General features: G+C 36.9%; 2 protein-coding genes across 2 annotated transcripts; one reads left to right on the plus strand and one right to left on the minus strand.

Annotated features, from left to right (window-relative positions):
• Positions 1-8,322: 8,322 nt before the first annotated feature.
• On the plus strand, positions 8,323-11,470 carry LOC146570732 (uncharacterized). Its single transcript, XM_085281227.1, has 5 exons — positions 8,323-8,369; positions 8,721-8,824; positions 9,216-9,957; positions 10,256-10,474; positions 11,124-11,470. Exons 2-5 carry the CDS (start codon positions 8,728-8,730, stop codon positions 11,320-11,322), a joined length of 1,257 nt encoding a protein of 418 aa, XP_085137353.1. The 5' UTR covers positions 8,323-8,369; positions 8,721-8,727; the 3' UTR covers positions 11,323-11,470.
• Positions 11,471-11,648: 178 nt separating this feature from the next.
• On the minus strand, positions 11,649-20,676 carry LOC146570733 (G2/M phase-specific E3 ubiquitin-protein ligase-like). The gene is made up of 13 exons (XM_085279359.1): positions 20,155-20,676; positions 19,962-20,074; positions 19,100-19,409; positions 18,783-18,862; positions 18,565-18,620; positions 18,426-18,453; positions 18,319-18,338; positions 17,882-17,971; positions 17,475-17,785; positions 17,143-17,330; positions 16,645-16,805; positions 12,693-12,907; positions 11,649-12,203 (listed from the first exon to the last, which is right to left on the minus strand). Exons 1-13 carry the CDS (start codon positions 20,363-20,365, stop codon positions 11,968-11,970), a joined length of 2,019 nt encoding a protein of 672 aa, XP_085135485.1. The 5' UTR covers positions 20,366-20,676; the 3' UTR covers positions 11,649-11,967.
• Positions 20,677-22,611: the final 1,935 nt, after the last annotated feature.

Consider the following 22,611-nt stretch of genomic DNA (forward strand, 5'->3'; position numbering starts at 1 on the left):
ATATATATGTAAATTAAATTAAACCCTCCTTGTTATTTCTTTTTGTCATGTTTATGTGCTTGATGTAAACAAAAGCATTCAACACAGCACATTGCATTTTCCCTTATATTTGCCAAAGAGTGACTTACACAGCGTGTACAGTCATGGTACTAAGAAAGCACATCATGTATGATCTGTCTAAGATTCTAAGGTTTTACATATCAGGACATAATCAGAAACGATCTAGTCTCGCGAGGTCTTAAAACGAGGCAAGAAGAATCTGAGCTGAACAACATACGATATATTACAGTGTTTCATTATTCAGTGGTGTGTTAAAACCTAAAACACACTGCATGATTCAGTAGCTTGTAGACACAACTTTAGCAGCAACAACCTGAAGTATTCTATTACTTCGATTGCTTTCAATCAGTAAGTTTCACGTGTTGTCTCACAGGAATTTTAGCCCACTCTTTTTTTACATTGTTGCTTCTCTTCATTGAAGTTTCTGCACATCTCTGTTAAGGTCCTGCCATTGAATTTAAATCAGGTTGTGGTCTGCACTATTGTCACATCTTTATTTTTTCTTTTTAAGCATTCTGTTGTAGATTTTTCAGCTGTGCTTTAGATCATTGTTCTGCTGTAAGGACCAGTTTCAGCCACGCTTCAGCTGTCGGATAGATGAGCCGATGGTATACCGAGCAGTTTACTGCAAAGCCCAAATCATCACTCCACCACCATGCTGACAGTTGGTATCAGGTGTTTGTGCTGATAGGCTGCGTTTGGTTTTCACCCAATGTTGTGCCGCATTAAAGCGGAACATCTCAGCTTTGGTCTCATCTTTAGGAAATGTCTTGTGGTTTGTGCAGATTAAGCTTTGCTGCCATGTTCTTTTCTGAGGAGAAGAGGCTTTCTCTTGGCAACCCTTCCAAACAAGCCATATTTGTTCAGTCTTTTCCTAATTGGAATAAGTGCACGGATGGATGAACTTTAACATCCTACCTGAGGCTTGTAGAGTCAGAGAAGCAGCTCTTAGGGTTTCTAGAGTTTCTCTGAACATTGCTCAGTCTGACCTTAGGGTAGAGGAAAATCCACTCCTAAGAAGATTGGCAACTGCCATAACTATTTTCCAGTACTGAACAATCTTTCTCACTGTAGAAGAACTTGACTGACTTACATTTTTTCTTGATGTGTACTCAATCATCCAGGTAAGGAAATCCCAGAAAGCCGATTCTGCGTTCGTGTTTGTAAATTCCAGATTGATGGATAACAGTGCCTGCTCCTCTGAGATCACTGCTGATGTCTTTCCTCCTCGCCACCGTATTACAGTTTTTCTCAATTGCATCAGTGTAGTCCTCACATCAGAAACATCATTCTTACTGCACTTAATGCAGTTCGCAAATCAGCAACAAATTTTCCATCCACTCCAGCCTTTTTCCATTGTTTTTGTGAACGCTGCTATTGTTTCTATGCATACTGCACTACTAAAGACATTTGTTATTATGTCGTTCTATCTGAACTCAACTCAACAAAACAGTTTGTACTTCTGTCAGCCAGAATTCTGCATTTCTCCTTCACCTTCCTGAATACCGTCTGCAGTGTTTTCAATCAAATTACTTTAAACTTTTCTGTTTTCAAATACATATGACAGAGCAAGACCAGTTACACGCTGTCAGTGGTAACAGTGAAAGTGTCCTTCAATTGAAATCAAATATAAACACGTTCTCAGAAGAGGTTTAGTTAAAACAAATAGAAGTGCAATCGCAGACTAAATGTTTCAGTTCAGCGATCTGATACTCAGCCACTGCCTTAAATAGTGGCTTCGTCAACCAGGTGATCAGGAACAGGTGAAGCTTCAACATGTACTGCATTGGTCTCCACAGTCGCCAAAACTCAATCCTTTAGAGCACCTTTGGGATGGGGTCAAAGGGGAGATTTGGATGATTTGAATTTGCAGCTGGTAAATCTGCAGCAACTGTGTGATGCTATCATGTCAGTATCAACTAACATCTCTGAGGAATGGAACCTTGTTGAACCTGTGCCACAAAGAATGAAGGATGCTCTGAAAGCAAAAGGGTTTCAGCCCAGTTCTAGGAATGTTTACCTTACAAACTGTGCTTTTGTGTAATTAGCAGTGCCATAACATACTCAAACTACCTGACCCTCTGTTTCCCTGTGCACAGGTTTTTGGCATCCTACCCATGGTGTGGTGAGCCTGACCCTGAATTGGTGATTGTGAGCACCGTACACGTTGAACAGATTGGACCCCACTTCTCTTGGAGCACCTTCTCTTGCACACCTTGTTTGTAATAATTGGTTGATTGAGTTACTGTTGCTTTCCTATCAGCCTGAAGCAATCTGGCAATTCTCTTCTGCCCTCTGACATCAACAAGGCATTTTCACTCAGAGAACTGCTGCTCACTGGATATTTTCTCTTTTTAGGACCATTCTCTGTAAACCCTAGAGATGGTTGTGGGGGGAATCCCAGTAAACCAGGAGGTTCTTTAATAGTCGGATAAGCCTGACTGGTATCAGCAACCATGCCACGTTCAAGCGCTTTTCTTCCTCATTCAGATGCTCATTTTGAACTTCAGAAGGCTGCCTTGACCATGTCAAGGTCAAGGTAGTTTCTGACAGATTAGATATTTGCATTAATGAGCAGTTGGACATGTTCTTAGACTGCATGTATTTTCTTTGTCTGTTTTCTGATGCACTGTTTCATTTATTCTCCTTTTCAGGATTTCAGCGATTCTGTAAAGTATGAAATAAACTCTTCACATTTCATTTTTTGTCTTCACATTTTTTTCTTCTTTTTCTTCTTTTGCATTCACTAATTGTCTTTGCAAAGTCACTTAGGTTTTGATAAAAGTAAAAACCCAATGATTGTCTTAAAATGATAGTGAAGGGTTTTTATTCTTTGGTCACATAGTTGAAGCGATTGACTGACATTTGCATGTTTTGACATATTTGAAAGGGTTTTGTTTTACTGTCTTTCACACAGTTTTGTTTTATGAAACTGCCTTTAGTGTTTTGAGAACTGCATTAAAACTGGTGAGAATAACGTTCCTGATGTGAGAATTGCATTGATCAAGACAAACTGTATCACGCAAACTGCCAAAACCTTTGCAGTTATAGAGGTGGTCACACTTGCTGATGATCGATTAACTAAGTGTAATGAATTAGCTACACCCGGCTGCTACTTAACCTCTTAATTCCTATGAAAGGAAGCATGTGCTTTCTCTCTTTCTGCATCTTTGCTTAATTTCCATTAAACAGATGATGACACTGGGTAATTTATTTAAATATGAGTCCTGCCAAAGACCTGATTATTTTTATAATGTACTAAAATGTAAAACTAGAGTTTCCAGAAGGTGTCTTTCCATTTTCCCCTCAACTTATAAAGCTGATATAGTGTAAGATATTAAATTTGGCCTTAAATGATCCATTCACACTAGTTTCTTGTCACAGGTGACTTTTGGTGATAGGCAAACATCGCTTTTCTGGAACATTAGATAAAGAAAATAAGTTGTCAGTATCCTCATTAGCACTTAGGAATGTCCCCAGGTATTCTTTTTCATCTCTTTTTGCTCACAATAAATTTTTCATTATCGAGCAATACAATATTTTTTACATTTCCCCTGATACACGGGGACAATTTCTGGGTTGGTCTTTTCCTGCAGAGAGTTGGACTATGCAAGTTTAAGAAAAAAGGTTCAGCAGAACATCTGCAGAAACACAAGAGATGAGAAAAAAACAAAAAACATATTCCACCCTAATCTTTTGGGATGCCACATTCCCAGTTAAAATTATTACCCTGAGTAAAGCAGAATTTGTGTTTTAGAAGATCTGTTTTCCCTTCTATGCCCTTCGTAAGACTGAAAAAGAAAATCCATTCCTGACATTTGAAGCAATAGTCACCAGCACAGCACCACCGAGGTTTATTTAGTAGCTTTTTGCGCTCTCTTCATCATCAATTATAAGGTTCATTTTTCATTTGCACTTCACGTCTGTTGTTTAGCTTGTTGCAAAGTTGAAAAATGATTTTGTTGAAAATTTGATCTGCTAAATGCATGAGAACAGTCAAAATCCGAGAAAGATTATGTAATTTTATCAAAAACTCTGAAATTACATTTGGTTTTTACCCCTTGGGAGGGGATTGCTTTGTTAACTCATGTATAGAGTTTTAGGTAATACATTTTTTTTTTTACTTCTGTCATAGCAAAGATCTTTAGTTAGTGTTACTTTCACTTTCTCTGAAATTTCCAGGCATCCCAAGTTGTTCAAACACTTTCTTTTTTGTTTGTTTGTCTTCAGACCCAAATTTACATTTCATTGGGTTTGGCATAAGTCACAGTCTCAGAAAGTTTAGTTTTCACAGAAGAATTTGCTTGCACAAGTCTTTGACCGCAATTTATTGACAGGAAGCCAGACACTAAGCACAGGATTAATTTTGTCCAGCAAGTGTTTGACCTTTTGTGTTTTAATTTAAGCCCTCACAGACAATTCCTTATCAGACATACGATCCGGCACCCCATAGATGAGACATTCCCAGAGCAGAGAATTTCTCTCTGCTGACCTGCAGAGTTTCCATCAGCCATGGAAAACTGAAACCAAAGTGAGGTAAAAAAGAGAATTTAAGTCCCATTCACAGATGAAAGGCACTGATAAAGAAGTCAGGAAGTGTAGTCTAGATTAGCGATTGTTCTGGTGGGATTTATTTATTAATTACAATAATACTTGATGAACTGATGAAGTGAAAGAAAGAAAATGTTCCAATGGTTATTCTGTTTTTCACAGCTGAGAGCTCCTGTTGCTGAAAGCTGACAGTAGAAAGTACCCTGATATTTGGAAGCTTCGGACAAAGCGCTAAACAAGATTTGAGTTTGGCCATATTCTTATTTTCTCTTTGTGACAGTAAGCTTTCCGTCAAGCTGCCCCCGCATTCTTACTTTTCCTTTTTGAACTGTGCTCTAGTTTAGGCTAGGTCATTCCTTTAATGGGGATTTTCAAGTCTTGCACCTCCAGCAAATTCAGATTGTTTGGTCAAGCTACTCAGCCCAAAGTTAAAGGCTGGACTGACAGAGCCTTTGCTGGAAAATATTGATAAGTGTATGTGCTATGCTTGGTATATATAGAGAAATATATTGAATTTCCACATTCATGGCATTGCAATTATATAAACTCAGTGCTTGAGTACCCATTGCATCCTCTTTTGTAACCAGGAGGATGCAGAGGAGACTCTAATCATGCTAAGAAACTTCAAAGCAAGTCATGATGTTTCCTGAACATCGAGGTAGTTAGTTCTCCATGGGGCGCATTTTGATATCAAAGATACAAATTGGAACACTGGATGTTTTCATGCAGAAAAAAGAATTGCACTTCAAAAAACATCAATTTCTTTAACCAAGCACTTGAAGTAGCACATTTGTGTATTTTCTGATGCATTACACATTAATCTCTATTGATAAGTAACATTTCATACCCAGCTGTTGCTCTCAGACAACATGCTATTGTGTGTGTGGAACACAAACACGGCTACATCATCATGTCATCAAATTAGCATCTCAATCCATTACAATCAGTGTTGTTTTCAGTCACCATAGCCTTCTCCAATCCATGTTTTTTTTTATCCTTACAAGCATGCACATACACACACAAGGACAGGCATGTTGACCAGCACATAGACACACACGCACACATACAACAACCTCCCTGCCTATAAAAATTGAGGAAGCATTCCTCTCAACAGAAAAACACATCCACACATCTTGTGTGGCAGTTTAAAAAGGTCTTAAAGCAAAGATGGGACTGCCAGCTGATGAGAGTGATGATGAGATGTCATAGAGTGAGGAGGAAGATGAGGTTATAGTAGATATCCCAAAGGGAGAGGATGGAGGTGAGGGAGACTGAAGTGCCACAGCAGTAGAAGATAAACAGGGAGAAGTTCAGAGTGAGGATGAGGAAACCGTTAACGATGAAACAGGAGGTACAGAAGCAGACTTCAGAGCAGGATGATTGGAAAATTCATTCTTAGGTCGTGTTTGCTGCTGGTGGACTTCTGAAAAAAGGGTCTGAGGATATTCTCACTCTCTTCTTGCAAGATTGGCACCATCTTTCCACATCAATAGATGGCATGTCATCATCACCCTCATCACCTGGCAGCACCACCTCCACTTTTTGAAGTGACTTACGAAACCTGCGGATGCATTTCTAATATGTGTGAAAATAGGATGTGAATTACATGTTCTTATAAATGCATTTCAATAAGGAGAGATCATTTGGAAGAAATGGACCTGATTTACTGAGAAACTGAAATCAGTTCAACTATACTGCAATTAGACTCCAATGACCTATTATATCAGAACAGCATCTCAGCAGAGATAGGAGTTATGATGGTGGTTGAGAAGATGAAGATGTAGATAGAGATGGAGGCTTGGATGAAATTGTAACTGACCAGGGTGAGGTGGAGATGAGGAGGAGGAGGGTTGCACGAATGAGAGTTCGAAGAATGGAGTGACATAGGAGGATTGAAATTTCAAATACAGAGAATGGAGGCTGACTGGTTTCCAGAAGAAAATGACTGGCCTAGAGTAATGATGTCAGAACTGACTTTGACAGCGTGAGAAAAAGTTAAATAAAGAACAGACTAGCAGATGAGTAATTACAGATCTTTCTTAATGATCTTACGCATAAGCTTCATTACAAATCATTGTATTGATGGCAAAAACATTTAGATCCAGTGCATCCAGAAAGTATTCACAGCACCTTATTTGTTCCACATTTTGTAATAGTAAAGCCTTATTCCAAAATGGATTAAACAGACTTTTCATCACAAAATTCTACAATGTGCCATAAAGACAGACTGAAAATGGTTTGCTTGAAATTCATGCGAGTATATTGCTCAAAATTGAGGTCAGGTGCATCTTGTTTCCACTGATCATCTGTCAGATGTTTCTACAACTTGAACCATGTCCACCTGTGGTAAATTCAGCTGATTGGACATGATTTGGAAAAGCACACAGCTGTCAACATAAGGCCTCATAGTCGACAGTGCATGTTAGAGCACAAAGGAAGCTGTGAAATCCAAGGAATTTTCTGAAGACTGAGACGGGGGTTGTATCAAGGCACAGATCAGTCCGGGTGGAGGGAAAGATCAATGCAGCAGTGTACAGAGATATCCTACAGAGACATCCTGATAACCTACTCCAGAGCACCCTGCTCTTTGGACTGGGGCGAAGGTTCATCTTCTGATAGGACAAGCCTAAGCGCGCAACCATCATAATAAAGGAATGGCTCCCTGAGCACACTGTGAATGTCCTTGAGTGGCCCAGGCAGAGCTGGTCACCTGTGCTCCTGACCCAACCTGATGGAGCTCGAGAGGTTCTGCAAAGAAGAATGGGAGAAACAGAAAGAGGTGCGCCAAGCTTGTAACATCAAACTCAAGAAGACTTCAGGCTGTAATTGCTGACAAAGGTGCTTCAACAAAGTATTGATCAAAGTTTATGAATATCTGAGCACATGTAATATTTTTGTTTTATTTTTAATAAATTTGCAAGAATTTGAAGCAAACTTTTTTCACTTTGTCATTTTGGGATTTTGCATACAGAATTTTGAGGTGAAAAATGAATTTAATCTACTTTGGAGTAAGACTGTAACATGACCAAGTGTGGAACGAAACACTGTGAACACTCTCTGGATTCACTGTAATTCTAACTCTTTTCCTTGAAATAAAATAGACTTGTGCACTAACTGTGCACCATGCTTGCATTCCATCCTTGTATACCTGCTTTGGGCTTATGCAATACCATTAGAGCACAGTGTGTTACCTCGGGGCAATGTTCTTTTTTTTCCTTTGATAATATGTCATGTAGATTGTTAGGTGACTCATATTTTCACATGATTATTTGGACCAAAATGAGTGCAACTTTCATGTAAGAAAGTACTGGAAGAGGAAGGAATATAGGCCCTTTTGTACGGTGGCCCCTAGAGACAAAGCATGTGCAAAATACAAAACACATGCAAAATACAAAACACATGCAAAATCCAAAGCACATGCAAAACCCATAGCACATGCAAAATACAAAACACATGCAAAATACAAAACACTTACAAAATACAAAACACTTACAAAATCCAAAGCACATGCAAAATACAAAACACATGCAAAAGACAAAGCACATGCAAAATACAAAACACATACAAAATCCAAAGCACATGCAAAATACAAAACACATACAAAATACAAAACACATGCAAAAGACAAAACACATGCAAAAGACAAAGCACAACGGAAGTGCTCCAGGACGCTAGGGGCAGTGTTGAGTTTTTGTTACCTAGTGGCTACATAAGCCATGAAGTTTCTAATGACCGGATTTGGTGTGTGGCAGTAAAAGGTAAATGAACCTTTTTTTTTAAATTATTTGAATATATATTCAAATAATGTCATCCTGGAATATATATTCAAATAATTTAAAAAAAAAGGTTCATTTACCTTTTACTGCCACACACCAAATCCGGTCATTAGAAACTTCATGGCTTGTTTGTGTATAAATCAACAACTAATACACATATGCTCTCAATTGTGTAATTTAAGTTATCTAGGTAGTTGTGTTTTGGAAGTTCAGTTTTACGCTAGCAACGTAGCTGTTGTGTTGGAAATGCGTCTGTGTATATACACTTTAGCTTAGGTCTGCCCTTTTCCGTTTTAATACTCCATTTTAAAAGAAAAATGCTGTTTGTTTCAGGGTAAGAATGTTTTGTCCATATTGTGGCCATAACGTGAGAGAAGTTGTCAAGTTCTGCGGTTCATGTGGCAAACATATTGAGTTTTTGGCGTTTGTCAACAACAGTAAGTATTTCACAAATAACATATATAAAAAAGGTTGTCTGAACCAGTTCACAAAGCTGCCATTTGGCTGTTTACAGTTTATTTACATTTGAATGCAGTCCTTATTTACTATATTATTTCTATGTTATATAAATTGCATACACATTATTTTGCAATCATTTAAACCAGTAAGGTATATATCTGTGAAGATTCTTAGTCGTCCAGGTTAGGGTTATAGTTGTAGACTTTATTTGTCTTGAATTTACTGAGGCCCAAAGAAGCAACATATTAATTTCGTTTAATAATGAGACAATATATTGGTTTTTAAATGTCATTGTTATTTAAAACTGCACATTTCTTGTCTGATGATCTATTTTACCATTTCCCATCTTATTTTTTTTCTGTTTATAAGGATCAATTCAAGAAAACATTTCCATTGAAGACCTCATTCAGAAATATTTCAGAGACGGTTACTCCTATAATGAAACATTGGACATTTTGGCCTCAAAACATAAACAGAAGATCAGTCTGACCACACTTAAAAGTAGATTAAGAAGTTTATCACTGTCCCGCAAAAAACATTACTCAACTCAGGCCTTGATTTGTGCTGCAATAATAGAAGAGCTGAAGGGACCTGGTCAACATTATGGATACCGTTCAATGTGGCAGACACTGCGTCAGAAACACCATCTTTCTGTGAAAAGGCATGATGTAATGGTGATGATGGCAGAGCTCGACCCATCTGGAGTCCAAAAGCGCTCAAAGAAAAAGTTTTTACGAAGAGTTTACGATTCACCTGGACCAAACCACACTTGGCATGTTGATGGATATGACAAATTAAAGCCATATGGTTTGACTATCAGTGGTTGTATTGATGGCTATTCGCGGAAGATATTATGGTTGGTTTGCGGAGCAACTAACAGCAACCCAGAAGTCATAGCTCAACACTACGTTCAGTGTGCTTCAGAGTTTGGAGTCATACCAGTGCGACTTCGCACAGACTGCGGCACTGAAAATGGGACGATGGCAGCAATGCATTGTGCCTTACGGTCATCTCATCAGGATTTTTTTGCAGGAGCTGCCAGTCATATGTATGGATCTTCAATAACAAATCAAAGAATTGAAAGCTGGTGGTCGTACTTCAGAAAACAGCGGTAGGTTTTAAAATTTTTCAAGAAACAACTATATTAAGCAAATAAAAGTGTGGCTGTAATATATAGTCTGTGATGCAGAAGCCTTGATTTGTATTACACCACCTTTCCTTTATAGCTTCAATGTGTAGCCAAGTATAAGATAGAAAATTTAAACTGTCAATAAAGAAAGTGAGATGAATAGAAATCCAAAATGCACGCACTTTACATCAACTCAAGAAACAGTTTCATAAACGTAAGAAATAGTGAGGCTTTGAAGGATAGTGATTTTGAACTGATGGTATGTTTTTGTCTCTTCTAGAACACAGTTCTGGATGGACCTTTTGAGTGACATGAAGGAAATGCACCTCTTTAATGGTAGTCATGAACACATGTGCTTGGTGCGCTTCATTTTCATGGCTGTGCTTCAGAGGCATCTGAATGAATGCAAAAGAAAGTGGAACACGCACCTGATCCGTCCAGTTAGCCAGTCACGCTGTCCATCTGGTAAACCGGATGTGATGTATTACCTGCCTCATAGGTTTGTATCACTCTTGTCAATTTAAAATGTGAAAAATCAAAAGTCTGTAATTTAAGTAGAAATCACAAAAATGACATTTTTTTTAGCACCTTTTAATCTCTAAATGGTAAATGTCCTGTATTTGTATAGCGCTTTACTAGTCCCTAAGGACCCCAAAGCGCTTTACACAAACAGTCATCCACCCATTCACACACACATTCACACACTGGTGATGGCAAGCTACATTGTAGCCACAGGCACCCTGGGGCGCACTGATCTATGCACTTGATCATATAGTCTTCTTTTACTGTATGGTCATAAAAAACAGACACCACAGTGTTTGTACCACCCAAAATTTGGACTAAATAGGTCTACTTTTTTCACATGTTGATTCCAGTGCTAAAATTTATGAAAAGCCGTTTTATATTATCTCCTTAAATACATGACAAAAATCTGCCAATGTTTTCAGCAAGTCAATTGTTCAAGACAGGTAGTTACAGGAACTCTGACCACCTTCTAGTCTATTCAATGCCATAATACAGCCAGTGGTCTTAAGTAAAAGCATATGTTCACTTTAAGCATAATTTCCCCCCCCCCCTACAGAGACAAGGATGTTGTAGTGTTTTCTTAGTATTTTAATAGTAAAAATTTTCCTTGTACAAACTTTTAGGTTTGGTGGACGCGACTGTGGCCTTGCAGTTGGACATCAAGAGCTGAGCCAGTTCAGGATGAGTTCAACTCCCGATTTCTGTGGAGACCCTCACCTACAGGAATATTTTGAAGGACTAAACAGTGGCTTCAGTTCATCACAGACATTGGAATCTTGTGTGGAGAACTACATCAGACTAAAAGGACTTGCTGGGTTGTAATGCCAAGGTTCCCACACATCCCAGAACTGTGGATTCCACTTTGTGGTTATAATAATGCACCACCTGCACTTTTGTTAAGGCAAAAAAAAATGTTTTTTGCTTCAAGTAGATCACAATTATAGTTCATCAGTTTATAGTCACTTAAAAAAATAGCCTTTTCCAAATAAGAATATCAGTTGTGACGATGAGATCAAATAAATTATTTATCCTAACAGATGATATTGTGAAGACTCTCTTAACCTCCACCTTAAATGCAAGACACGTGTTGGTATTATTAGCTTTATTAATACAGGTTGATATAAAATAAAGGAGTAAAAACACTCTAATTTAAGTAATAAGATTTATTGTTAACGTTAACAAGGCAAATTACACTTTGCACTGAAATAGAAATTGTGTAAAATGTACAATATCTATGAATATATCTTTTCTAAATGCTGGATAGTAGTAAAGGGAATTCTAAAGCTAAGGGTACTAAAAAGTAATCCTTTCAAATCACAGACATTTACTTTAGCATTGTAACTAAAACAAAGGCCTTGGCCCAACAGATATCTAGCCAATTTCTTTAAACAAACCTTTTTGTATAAGAACAAAAACACAGTTGAAATGAGGACTATATTACAGTGTGAGGATCAAACTGTAAGTCGATCAATACAGACCAAAACCAGGAGAGTTTAATATTCCAAAGTCCATATCATCCTGGAACTGCTTATATGACTGAGCCATTGGTATCACAATGGTGTTTGCACATGTTTTCCCAATTGGGAAACGTGATGCATCACCAAACAGCAATCTTGGTCTTGGTTCCATTCCAGCTGGTGGAATGCTGTTTAGGCCCGTGGCAAACATCAGGATGTCTTGTAGGGAGACTGCTGTTTTGGTATCTATAATTAAATAGAATGTAGCTAAAGATAATTCTTTATTTTATAATAATTCCAAATACAAAGCAGAATATCAGAAACTTGGATCCTCAAATGTTCCAAAGTGTTATGTTTTTACTGTTTTTCCAAGATTAATAGCACAAACACCCATACCAGTTCAAACAGCAGCTCTGTGGTGACTTACTATTGCGGTACAATTTTTCCATTTTAAACAGAAACTGTAAAGGTGATAATTTGACTCTGTTATTATTGTTTTGTTCATGCTAGGTAGCTCCCCAATAGCCACTGCTGGCAGCACATTCATCCCCCAAGGGATGAGATTCAACTGCTAAAAGACAAAAAAAGTGCTTCTGTTCTATAGCAGAAATATCACCTGACAGTTTAAACTTAAAAAATATATATCATAAAAGTAATATTCATGAAAGAGCTGCTTTATTGGTTTTCACTGATCGTAGAAATTTGTTTGCAGTACAAGTTTTGTATTAAACAAACCTTCAGCGTCTATCAGATAGTCTCGCCAGAATCCAAGCACCCTGGTTTCTTCCTGCCGTCTTGAACTGCCAGGTTCGCTCAGGACCACAGCAAACATGTCCTCTAAAAAATCAGATGTCAGCGGCTCTGGTCTTGAGCACATGAAGGGTTGGAACAACAAAGGATGCTGCTGCAGGGCATGGATTACACCAAGTGTTGCGAGGCCATCCTTAAATCTATAAGGGGAAAATTGTCATCAGCACTACAATAAAAAAATGAAAAACACTTTTTGAATGTTTTATTTTAATTATTCCGAAAGCACAATGAATTTTACAGACTTTATTGATCCTAGGGGGAAATTAGATCTCAGCATTTAACCCATCACCCTTGGGGTGAGCAGTGAGTTAGTGCTGGCTGTCTTACTCAAGGACACACCTGGTGTGTGGGCTCTCATCGAACGTGCTACCTTCTGAATCCCAGTCTGATGTTTTATCCATTGCTCCACCATGCCACCTTCCGAATTTATATTTTACCATCTGCATTTCTATTCATCAGCAAGTGAATGTTGGAAACTGGAGCTTAAGTTACTTCAGCCACAATGTTGCAAATGCATTTTCAGTCAGTACAGTACACTGTAAACCCGAATAAGTTACCAGAACTCAAAAAAATTGAGGCAATCGATTGCCTCAATTTTTTTGAGTTGATCAACTCAAAAGTCAAATTTTTCCAGAACATAAAAGTTTGGATTACATGGTACTTGTATCTTTTGAGAACGGTCAACTCAAATATTTGCAGTTAATATGACTTAAAGTTTCAAGTTTACAAATTCAAAGAAATAAGTTCACAGAACTTGTAAAAAATAAGTACACAACCACAACATTTTTATGTTAACAAAACTCAAATGTTTATTAGTTTGTGTTGTCATTATTTTAAGTACACGTTAGTCAAATATGTTGACTACTTGATACTTAAAAACATGTGACCCAAAACTTAAAATTTTTGAGGCAATTGCTTGCCTCAATTACACTGAGTATCGGTAACTTAATATGCAAAAGTCATAAACATCTGCCATTGAACAGTATCTTGCCTGCTCCCTTTTAGCACTATGTTGAAATTAAATACATAAAAAAAAAAAAAATTAAATTAATTAAAAATAATTAACAAAAACATTTATAAATTAAAATAAGTAGACCAAAAATTGTTTAGTCAGGAAAACTGTCAGAGTAATGAAAAATAATGCCAAATAATAATTAATAATATCAAAATGTGCTTTTGGCTCTCTGGCTAATATCTGAATAAGACAACAAGGCAGCAATTTGAGTGAATTACAATGCTATTTGTTTTACATTAACTAGTATCAAACAGTGAAATTTAGGTCATCTTGCGCAGCCCACAATGTTTTGGAAATAGTATTACGAAAAACATTAAAACATACAAAACATTAGTGTTGCTTTGCATTATGTTAATGAGAACAAAGGCACATTGTATAGTTTGGACCTATTGGCTGAACACCTGTAGAGTAATGCAATAATGTTTTGAGGCATTATTTAGATGAAAGGAGAGAACTTTGAACTAGCCTTTTATAATGCTTCACCCTGCATCCTTCTTTCAGATGAGTTCCTACATAACCAAGTCATTCTTGAGGGTCTGTAACCTGGGTGACAGTTTACCACTTTCTAGACCAAATAAAATCTTTTGAGTAAATTCTAAAGTGTTGGTCAGGTCTTTGGGGTAGCTGAGGTGAAGTGCATAGATCAGTCCAAACATTACCAGGAAGGCTTCACCAAATCTGGGGAGACTGAACACGGCATCACTTACAATGACGACAGAGATTTTCACAGGTTGGTAGTGAACTGGACTTGTTGTGTCATGGTCACTGATGACAGTGAAGAGGGCCACTTCAACACCATCAAGCTCCAACTCATCAGATTCGTCCTGAATTAATGAAAAAGAGATACTAATCACAATCTAACCCAAGAAATACAACAGACGACATATAATTTCTCATTTTACCAACTCCCACTGAGATCCAATACCTCTTTTACAAGGGAGACCTGAGTCTCACTGTAAGAGGTGAAAAACAGAAGATCCATGTTCTGCACACATAAATCAGCTAATTCACCAGAGAATCAAGTGGTGTGAGATAGACTGAAACTAAGCTAAAGGAAATACACAGGAAAATGTTTTACTAAACATCTTATCACTTTCAACAAAACACCAATTCAGTTCATTCGTAGTGAGGAGACAGAAAAGACCATACATGGAAACCTTATGGGTAGACTAAACAAAGATAAGTCCAAACAGTGCATCAAAATACATGTTTGTACTTTGATGCACTGTTTATATACACAGTAGTATCTGTTAGATACTTAAGGACACTCACAGTGCAGGTTCTGAAAAATCCAGAGACATCCTCACACAGATAGACAGGAAGGGCGTGGAGAACGGTAGTGCGCTTGGTGTGGATATCATGGATTTCCTATTTCCAGATAAAAACAGAATTGTATATACTGGTGAGTTTACTGAACAACAACAAAAGCAACAGTCAAATCAGAACATATGTCCACAAATAACCTGTTCACATCTTTAATACAGTCAGACAAATAGCAAACACAAAGTGGAGTAATAGCAAAATTCAAAAAGCTCATTTAAATCATTGAACCTGTCCAATGTTCCACTGGTTCAACCTATGAAATGTGTAACAATCTATTATTACCTGTTCATTGTGAATTCTTAGAATTTCAGCCAGGGCATCTGCTGTCTTCCCAGTTTTTGATGCCCTGGCTGAATAAGGTCATCAGTCGAGGAAGATGGCGGTCAAGTTCAGCGTAGAATGTATTGGGCAGGTTCTGATTTGTAATCCGCTGAAACTCTGCATACAACTACAGCAGAAGAACAATACAGTTCAATTTGAAGAATCTTATATGTCCTAACTTAACTGTGTTACGTTGTGCTTAAGTTATGATTTTAAGTGATGCTTACTTAATATAGAAATAGTTCAATTCAATCAAATATTATTAGTTTCATTTACTCAAAAAGAAGAACATGTTATACGAACTTGACATATTTAAGTTAACAGAACTTTTTAAAAACTTTGAGTATACACTACTTAATCTGTTTAATTACTTTGAACATTCGGGTTTACAGTGTACTGTAACGATGGTTAAGTGTTACTGGACAGTGACATGTTGGTTTTCTCTGCACACTGTTGTTGTTCCTTTAAGATTCATGTTTGGTTGGGCTGCAGGAAGTAGTGAGGGTGGTGTACAGGAAGGGGTGGGGTGACCTGGTTGTTCTGTGTGTGTGCCAGGCTGAAGAGAGGTGTAGTTCGAGAGCGCTTCCCCCTGAGTTAACAACCCGCTGGCTTATGTGCCGAATAAACGGACAAACTGAGACCCCAACCGTCTGGTTCTTGTGAACGTTACAGTACGGTTTATTCTCAATAAAATCAATAATGTAAAAGATCAAACCACCTGCAAAAATCAAATTTGCACTGCATTTTTTTAAAGTACCTGCCTAAACATGGTCACTGGCTGAACTTGTGTTTGCAGCTTTATCCAGTTTTATGCGGGGACTGATAAGTAACAAGAATTCTAATAGAATAAGTGTTTAAAAGTTTGAAATTTGATCTCTGTCCTCGCAGCTTCACATGATTTTTTCCATACTGAGTAAAGCACATGCATGATAACTCAAAAACTTTTTGCAAACATTAGGCTCAAAGTATAATTAACCATGGAAACTATAAGTAAAAAGGGAAGATGCAAAACTGTAAAATTAAGCAGAAACATACATATTATTCGAAAAAAAATTTGGTCAAAAGAATAGGCGGCTTCTGTAGCTGTGGTTTGTTATCAATTCATTATAGTGTTGCTTATGGTTTAAAAAACAATTTTGTTAAAAAACTATTATTAAAATACTGTAGCTACATTGCCCCATTATTTAGTATCAGTCCAAATACTTACAAATATGTTACCTTTGGATTGAGAAGTGGTTGCGGTATATGATGTACCACTTAATGATGTTGCCTTTACCATCTAAAGAGTCCGGAAATACATAGCAGCCAGCTGTCTGCAATAAGCTGCAATGCATTTCAATGCACCCATGGAGTTCCTTCAGCGTTGCAGCATTGGATATCTAGTGTTTACATAATAAAAAAAAGAAAATTGCAGTATCACAAGGTTGTTGTCCATGACGTTCACATCAAAATCATTTTAAATATAATTACTAGTGCACTTCAATGTTTGGTCTATATTTTAAAGCATGTTATTCTGGTATTGTTTTCTACTCCTCTACTTAAAGTCAAACATTTATCTTTGTTCATAATTAACAAACATTGGTACACTTAGCATGTTGATTAAAATTACAACTACTATGGAGCACAGCGTTACAGTCCAATGTGCAATTAACACATCAAGCTTTGTGATAACAAAGGAAATTGTAGTTTTACAATCGAATATTTAAATCAACATACTTCCAACAGAAAAGCTTTTGTAGCTTCATCAGTTACATCTTCAATCGTGACCTCCACCACATCAGACTTTGTTGTCCCAATCAGATGCTGGTAGAGTGTCTTGGAGAGGAAGGCAGGCCCTGGACCACCATGTACCAATGATGTGGCAATCATTCTGCCAGTAAGGAAATATTCATCCTCTCTTGCAGCTGGTAATGGATTTATTTAGTTAGTTATGCTAAAATAATGCTTTAAATTATATGCCTTTTTATTTTAATAAAAAATTAATCATCCAAGCTTAACTTCAGAATGTATTAATTTAATTTTATAGTCAGATGGTATAAATTTCTCACCAGCGCTGTCAAATGTAAGAAATTTGCTGTCCTCAGGTCCATCAAAGATTCGTCGCGATCTAAGGCATTTCATTAATAATGTCAAAAATTCACGTTTAGGACCACCATTATCCATTCCATCTTCACGCTGTCCTGCATCATCGCTGAACTTCACAAGTATATCATCAGTTGGGTTGTAAGACACACGTCTAAAGCCCCGAGCTGCTCCATCCCAAACATTTGCCCTGTTTATATTAAATCTGCTGACAGATGTTTTTATTGTCTTAGACGCCAGCTCTTCGAGTACTTCTGCAGCAGACAGGCCATTTGTACTAGAACATAAAAAAATTATTAAATATCACATAAAATGAGGATGTTATTACTCACTTTTATCATATTTACATTCTCACATTTAAATGTATACTTACCTTTGTGTTTCACTCTCATCCTTTTCGATGAGAACTTCTTTGTCTGAGTCACTATCAATTACAATCGGTGCATAAACACTTGTGTATGTGCTGCAATGAAAAACATTTAGTGGGCAAAGTAGAACATTTCTTAAAATCTAAAGTTAACTAATATTTTATTGGTCTAGTGCAGTGGTTCTTAACCTGGGTTCGATCGAACCCTAGGGGTTCGGTGAGTCGGTCTCAGGGGTTCGGCAGAGCCTCCACCATGACATGCACGGCTCATTTTGTGCACCAATAAAAACATATCTATGTCTTGAATTTGAATTTTTTTTTTTTTCACTAAAGAGGGGTTCAGTGAATGCGCATATGAAACTGGTGGGGTTCGGTACCTCCAACAAGGTTAAGAACCACTGGTCTAGTGTGTCAATACACAAATTTCTGTGTCCAAAACATACCTGTAGCAGGGACCTTGAGTCTAAATATCAAAAATATATGAACAGTTAATATAATTTATGTTTGTAGCCTGTATGATAATTATTAATGACATTTTTCAGAGTCTTACTTCAGAAGAAGTTTGCAAGTTTGACCCCCTGTAAAGAATTTAAATAATTTCAGAATTTACAATATAATACACAAGAATGTATTTTGGCTCCACCCTATTCACGGTCGCCGCACTGTATTCTCCACAATACAAAACTTACCTATTTCTTGAAGGTGCTCTTTCCGGCGTGCTGTGATTATCTGGAAAATCCCATACCTGATAAGTAGTAAAATAAGATTAACAGCACTTTTTAAAACTTTAAACTTTTCTTGATTATATTGGTGTATACAAACACACACACACACACACACCCACACACACACACACACACACACACACACACACACACAAAACACCGTTAAAAAAAAAAAGACTAACCACAGTGTCCAACAGTGGGCTTTCTACTACTTTTACTTGAACTTCATTGTCCTCTTCAGATTCACACTCTGTGTTGCAATCTGCAAATATTCAATGATTCAAAAAATACAGTCTAATTTAAATATATGTATGTATTGAAAGGTATATCTAACAATTAGCAAACATATACAACACTTTGGCTATGCAGCACAAATTAAATATATTTAAAATCTGTGGCAAAATCATGTCACTCTCTGATTAACATTTTTTGGAAAAATCTTGAATTATTTTTAATATCTAAACTTTATGATTGTCACTGCTTTATCAAAATCACTTACCAGTATTAAAGAAGTCATCATGGTTACAAATGTAGAGAGTTACTCTTTGATAGGCCTTCCCTATGGCATCCTTGTATTTTTGGATGGTGAAAGGGGTGTTGGTTCCAGGAATTGTGCTAACTTCCCTTGCATCAGGGTATAGCAGTACATAGGGTCCATCGGCCATGGCCTGGTTAAAGTCCTTATGTTTTTTCACGCTGGCAGACAAGATTTGCTCAGTTGACCAGTGAGAATGAACATCAACCGGAAGTGACTTTCCTCGAACAGGTCTTATACCATCACTGGTCCTTCTCATGATGCCAATCTGTATCTAGAAATGAGATTAACAATAACATGTTTTTACATCTTTGTTCCTACATGGTCTTCCATTTTATTTCTGATCTGTAGCTGTGCTCCAGCTGTGCTATGACTCAAAAGACAACATTAGCGACTAAATATAGTTTTAACAGGGGGCATATATTATTGAAGGACTGTTGACCAAAGGCTGACAATTAAGAAATTCAGATCAGGTTAAAAATTGTAAGCCCTGTATCAGTGGTGAACTACAACCCCCAAGAGCGGCAACTAGATCGTTTCTAGTTTCTTCGACGTTCCCCGAGCAACACTAATGTCCAAGGTTGTGATTAGCTGAACACACCATATACAGGCAATGAACAGCAATCAGCCTGAAAGTAAATTAAACAGAGATAGTACGGGGGGGTCCATAGCTGTAGAGGACATAGTTAGCCACCCTTGCAATATATACAGTTCCTTTCATATGCATATGGAAGTTTACAGTGATGCCTTGGCAGTGCTAAAGGTAATTTGGATTTTGTATTAGCAACAAAAGTGGTCAACTTCCACGTTCAAGTTTATGACATACCTTCACTGGTTTCTGTTCCTTCTGTTCCTGGTGTTTCTTTGAAAAAAATGCCTTTCTTTCCCTTTCTTTCACATCCCGAAATTTTATGAATGACTCCACTAATGATTTCCCAGCTATAAACAGAAAAAAAAAAGTTATAATTTTAGGGAAGGGACAGTTAACAAGATTTATTTAATACAAATATGTTTTTTACCCTGTGTAGACTGTATAGTTGTGCCAGTCAGGATGCTGGAACTGGTAGATGGAAGAGCTGCTGCCTCTTCACTAAGGGCAGGATTTCTCGACACAGTGCTGGTGATGTCCTTTAAAAACTTGATGTTTTTACCACATAGACTACAAAAGGCAGGACTGTCTGCCAAGAGGTGTCCACAGAAGGGACAGTACATCTGTAAAAATGACCCCATCAAATGTTTTACAAAATTAAGATTCACTACAACCCACAGAAAATACAAGTATTTCACATCTTACATTAAGACTCCTGAATGCACAGGAGATTACATATTTTATCTTAACTTTCATTATATATATGTATATAAAGTGCACAGCATGCTACTTTGGATGTTTAGCAAAGGACAGAAATCGCTAAAACATTACGTTTTCATACTTTTATCCATTTTTTAAAACCAGTTGTCTATGAGCAAAGCATAAACCAAGCGTTCATATTAATAAAAACAAACAATCAAACTAACAACAGTTTGCACATTACCTTTATTATGAGGCGTGGTGACTATCCTTGATGGTGTTTTCCGCTGGTATCCATCTCCGTGTGTTTTCAACAAAATTGCCGTTTATTTTGCAAATCTAGCTCAACACTGCCCCTAGCGTCCTGGAGCACTTCCGTTGTGCTTTGTATTTTGCATGTGTTTTGTATTTTGCATGTGTTTTGTCTTTTGCATGTGTTTTGTATTTTGTATGTGTTTTGTCTTTTGCATGTGTTTTGTCTTTTGCATGTGTTTTGTATTTTGTAAGTGTTTTGTATTTTGTATGTGTTTTGTATTTTGCATGTGTTTTGTATTTTGTATGTGTTTTGTATTTTGTAAGTGTTTTGTATTTTGTATGTGTTTTGTATTTTGTATGTGTTTTGTATTTTGTAAGTGTTTTGTATTTTGCATGTGTTTTGTCTTTTGCATGTGTTTTGTATTTTGTATGTGTTTTGTATTTTGTATGTGTTTTGTATTTTGTAAGTGTTTTGTATTTTGTATGTGTTTTGTATTTTGTAAGTGTTTTGTATTTTGTATGTGTTTTGTATTTTGTAAGTGTTTTGTATTTTGCATGTGTTTTGTCTTTTGCATGTGTTTTGTATTTTGTATGTGTTTTGTATTTTGTAAGTGTTTTGTATTTTGCATGTGTTTTGTATTTTGCATGTGTTTTGTATTTTGTAAGTGTTTTGTATTTTGCATGTGCTATGGGTTTTGCATGTGTTTTGTATTTTGCATGTGCTTTGGATTTTGCATGTGTTTTGTATTTTGCATGTGCTTTGGATTTTGCATGTGTTTTGTATTTTGTACGTGCTTTGTCTCTAGGGGCCACCGTACTTTTGGGTCATGAGACCAATCTTTCTCATTTTCATTTCATATATAATTAATTAGTATGGCAGTGTCACTGGTTAGCATGAATTCCCACTTCTGAGAGAGCACTGATCCAATGAAATGGGTGTATCAGTTCATTCAAAAAGTGAGACAACCTCATCTCTCTACTGGATCCAATAAAGTTCAGATGCTGGTTTAAGAGCTTGGTGATCACTTTGAGATCTCTGCATGGTGAAATGTGTCCTTACATAAGGGAACTCCTACATGTGTATGCAATGTGCAGGTCATTGAGGTCCCCAGACCAACACCCGTTGGTGACTCCTGGTTCTAAAAAAAACTAGAGGAGACTGTGTTTTCTAAACTATGGCGAGCACGAACATTACATTTGAAATACATCTGTGGACTCTATTGAAGATTTTAGCAGCTCAAGTCTTATTTGTCATTAGTTTAGGGTTCCTTTTAATTTGTGCATATCATTGCTGCACATTAATATTTGTATTTTTACTTGTTGCTAGTTGTTGTGAAGCACTTGGTCATCCTTATGTGGAAAGATGCTACATGAATACATTTTATTTACTTTAAAAAAAAAAAAGAAGCTCAAATTGACTATCGTGCCTGGAGAAAACACTAAAACTGATTGCACCAAAAATGCCAAATCGCAACACACACAATCCTATCATGTTGCTGCAGCAATGCATGATGTAAATGAATGTGTCATTTGTGCAGAGCATTGTTTCTATCAGCCAGAGATGTTAGCCATGAGTAGTAAATTTTGCAACTTATTTTCTGTTAAAATCACCACTCTTTGATATATATATATATATATATATATATATATATATATATATATATATATATATATATATACATGTATAATTTTTTTTTTTGCTTTTGTTGCTTTTTGTTACCAAAATGTCACAGAATGGCTCCAGTGTTGTAAAAACGATAAAATACAGCAGTAGCGCTTTATAGTATAGTAAGGTATTAGCAGCTGCTTAATTCATCATTTATTTAGCATTACTCTTATGTAGTATACCATTTATAAATATAGCTGTGTTATTATGACTGTGATTCTTACTAGGAGTGAAATAGTGGCAGTGATGGCTATACACAGTTACACC

The sequence above is a fragment of the Mchenga conophoros genome, linkage group LG7 (genome assembly GCF_057382185.1).
Source record: "Mchenga conophoros isolate Kocher_MC1m ecotype Shallow Benthic linkage group LG7, M_conophoros_male_GT1.1, whole genome shotgun sequence".
Lineage (NCBI taxonomy): Eukaryota > Metazoa > Chordata > Actinopteri > Cichliformes > Cichlidae > Mchenga > Mchenga conophoros.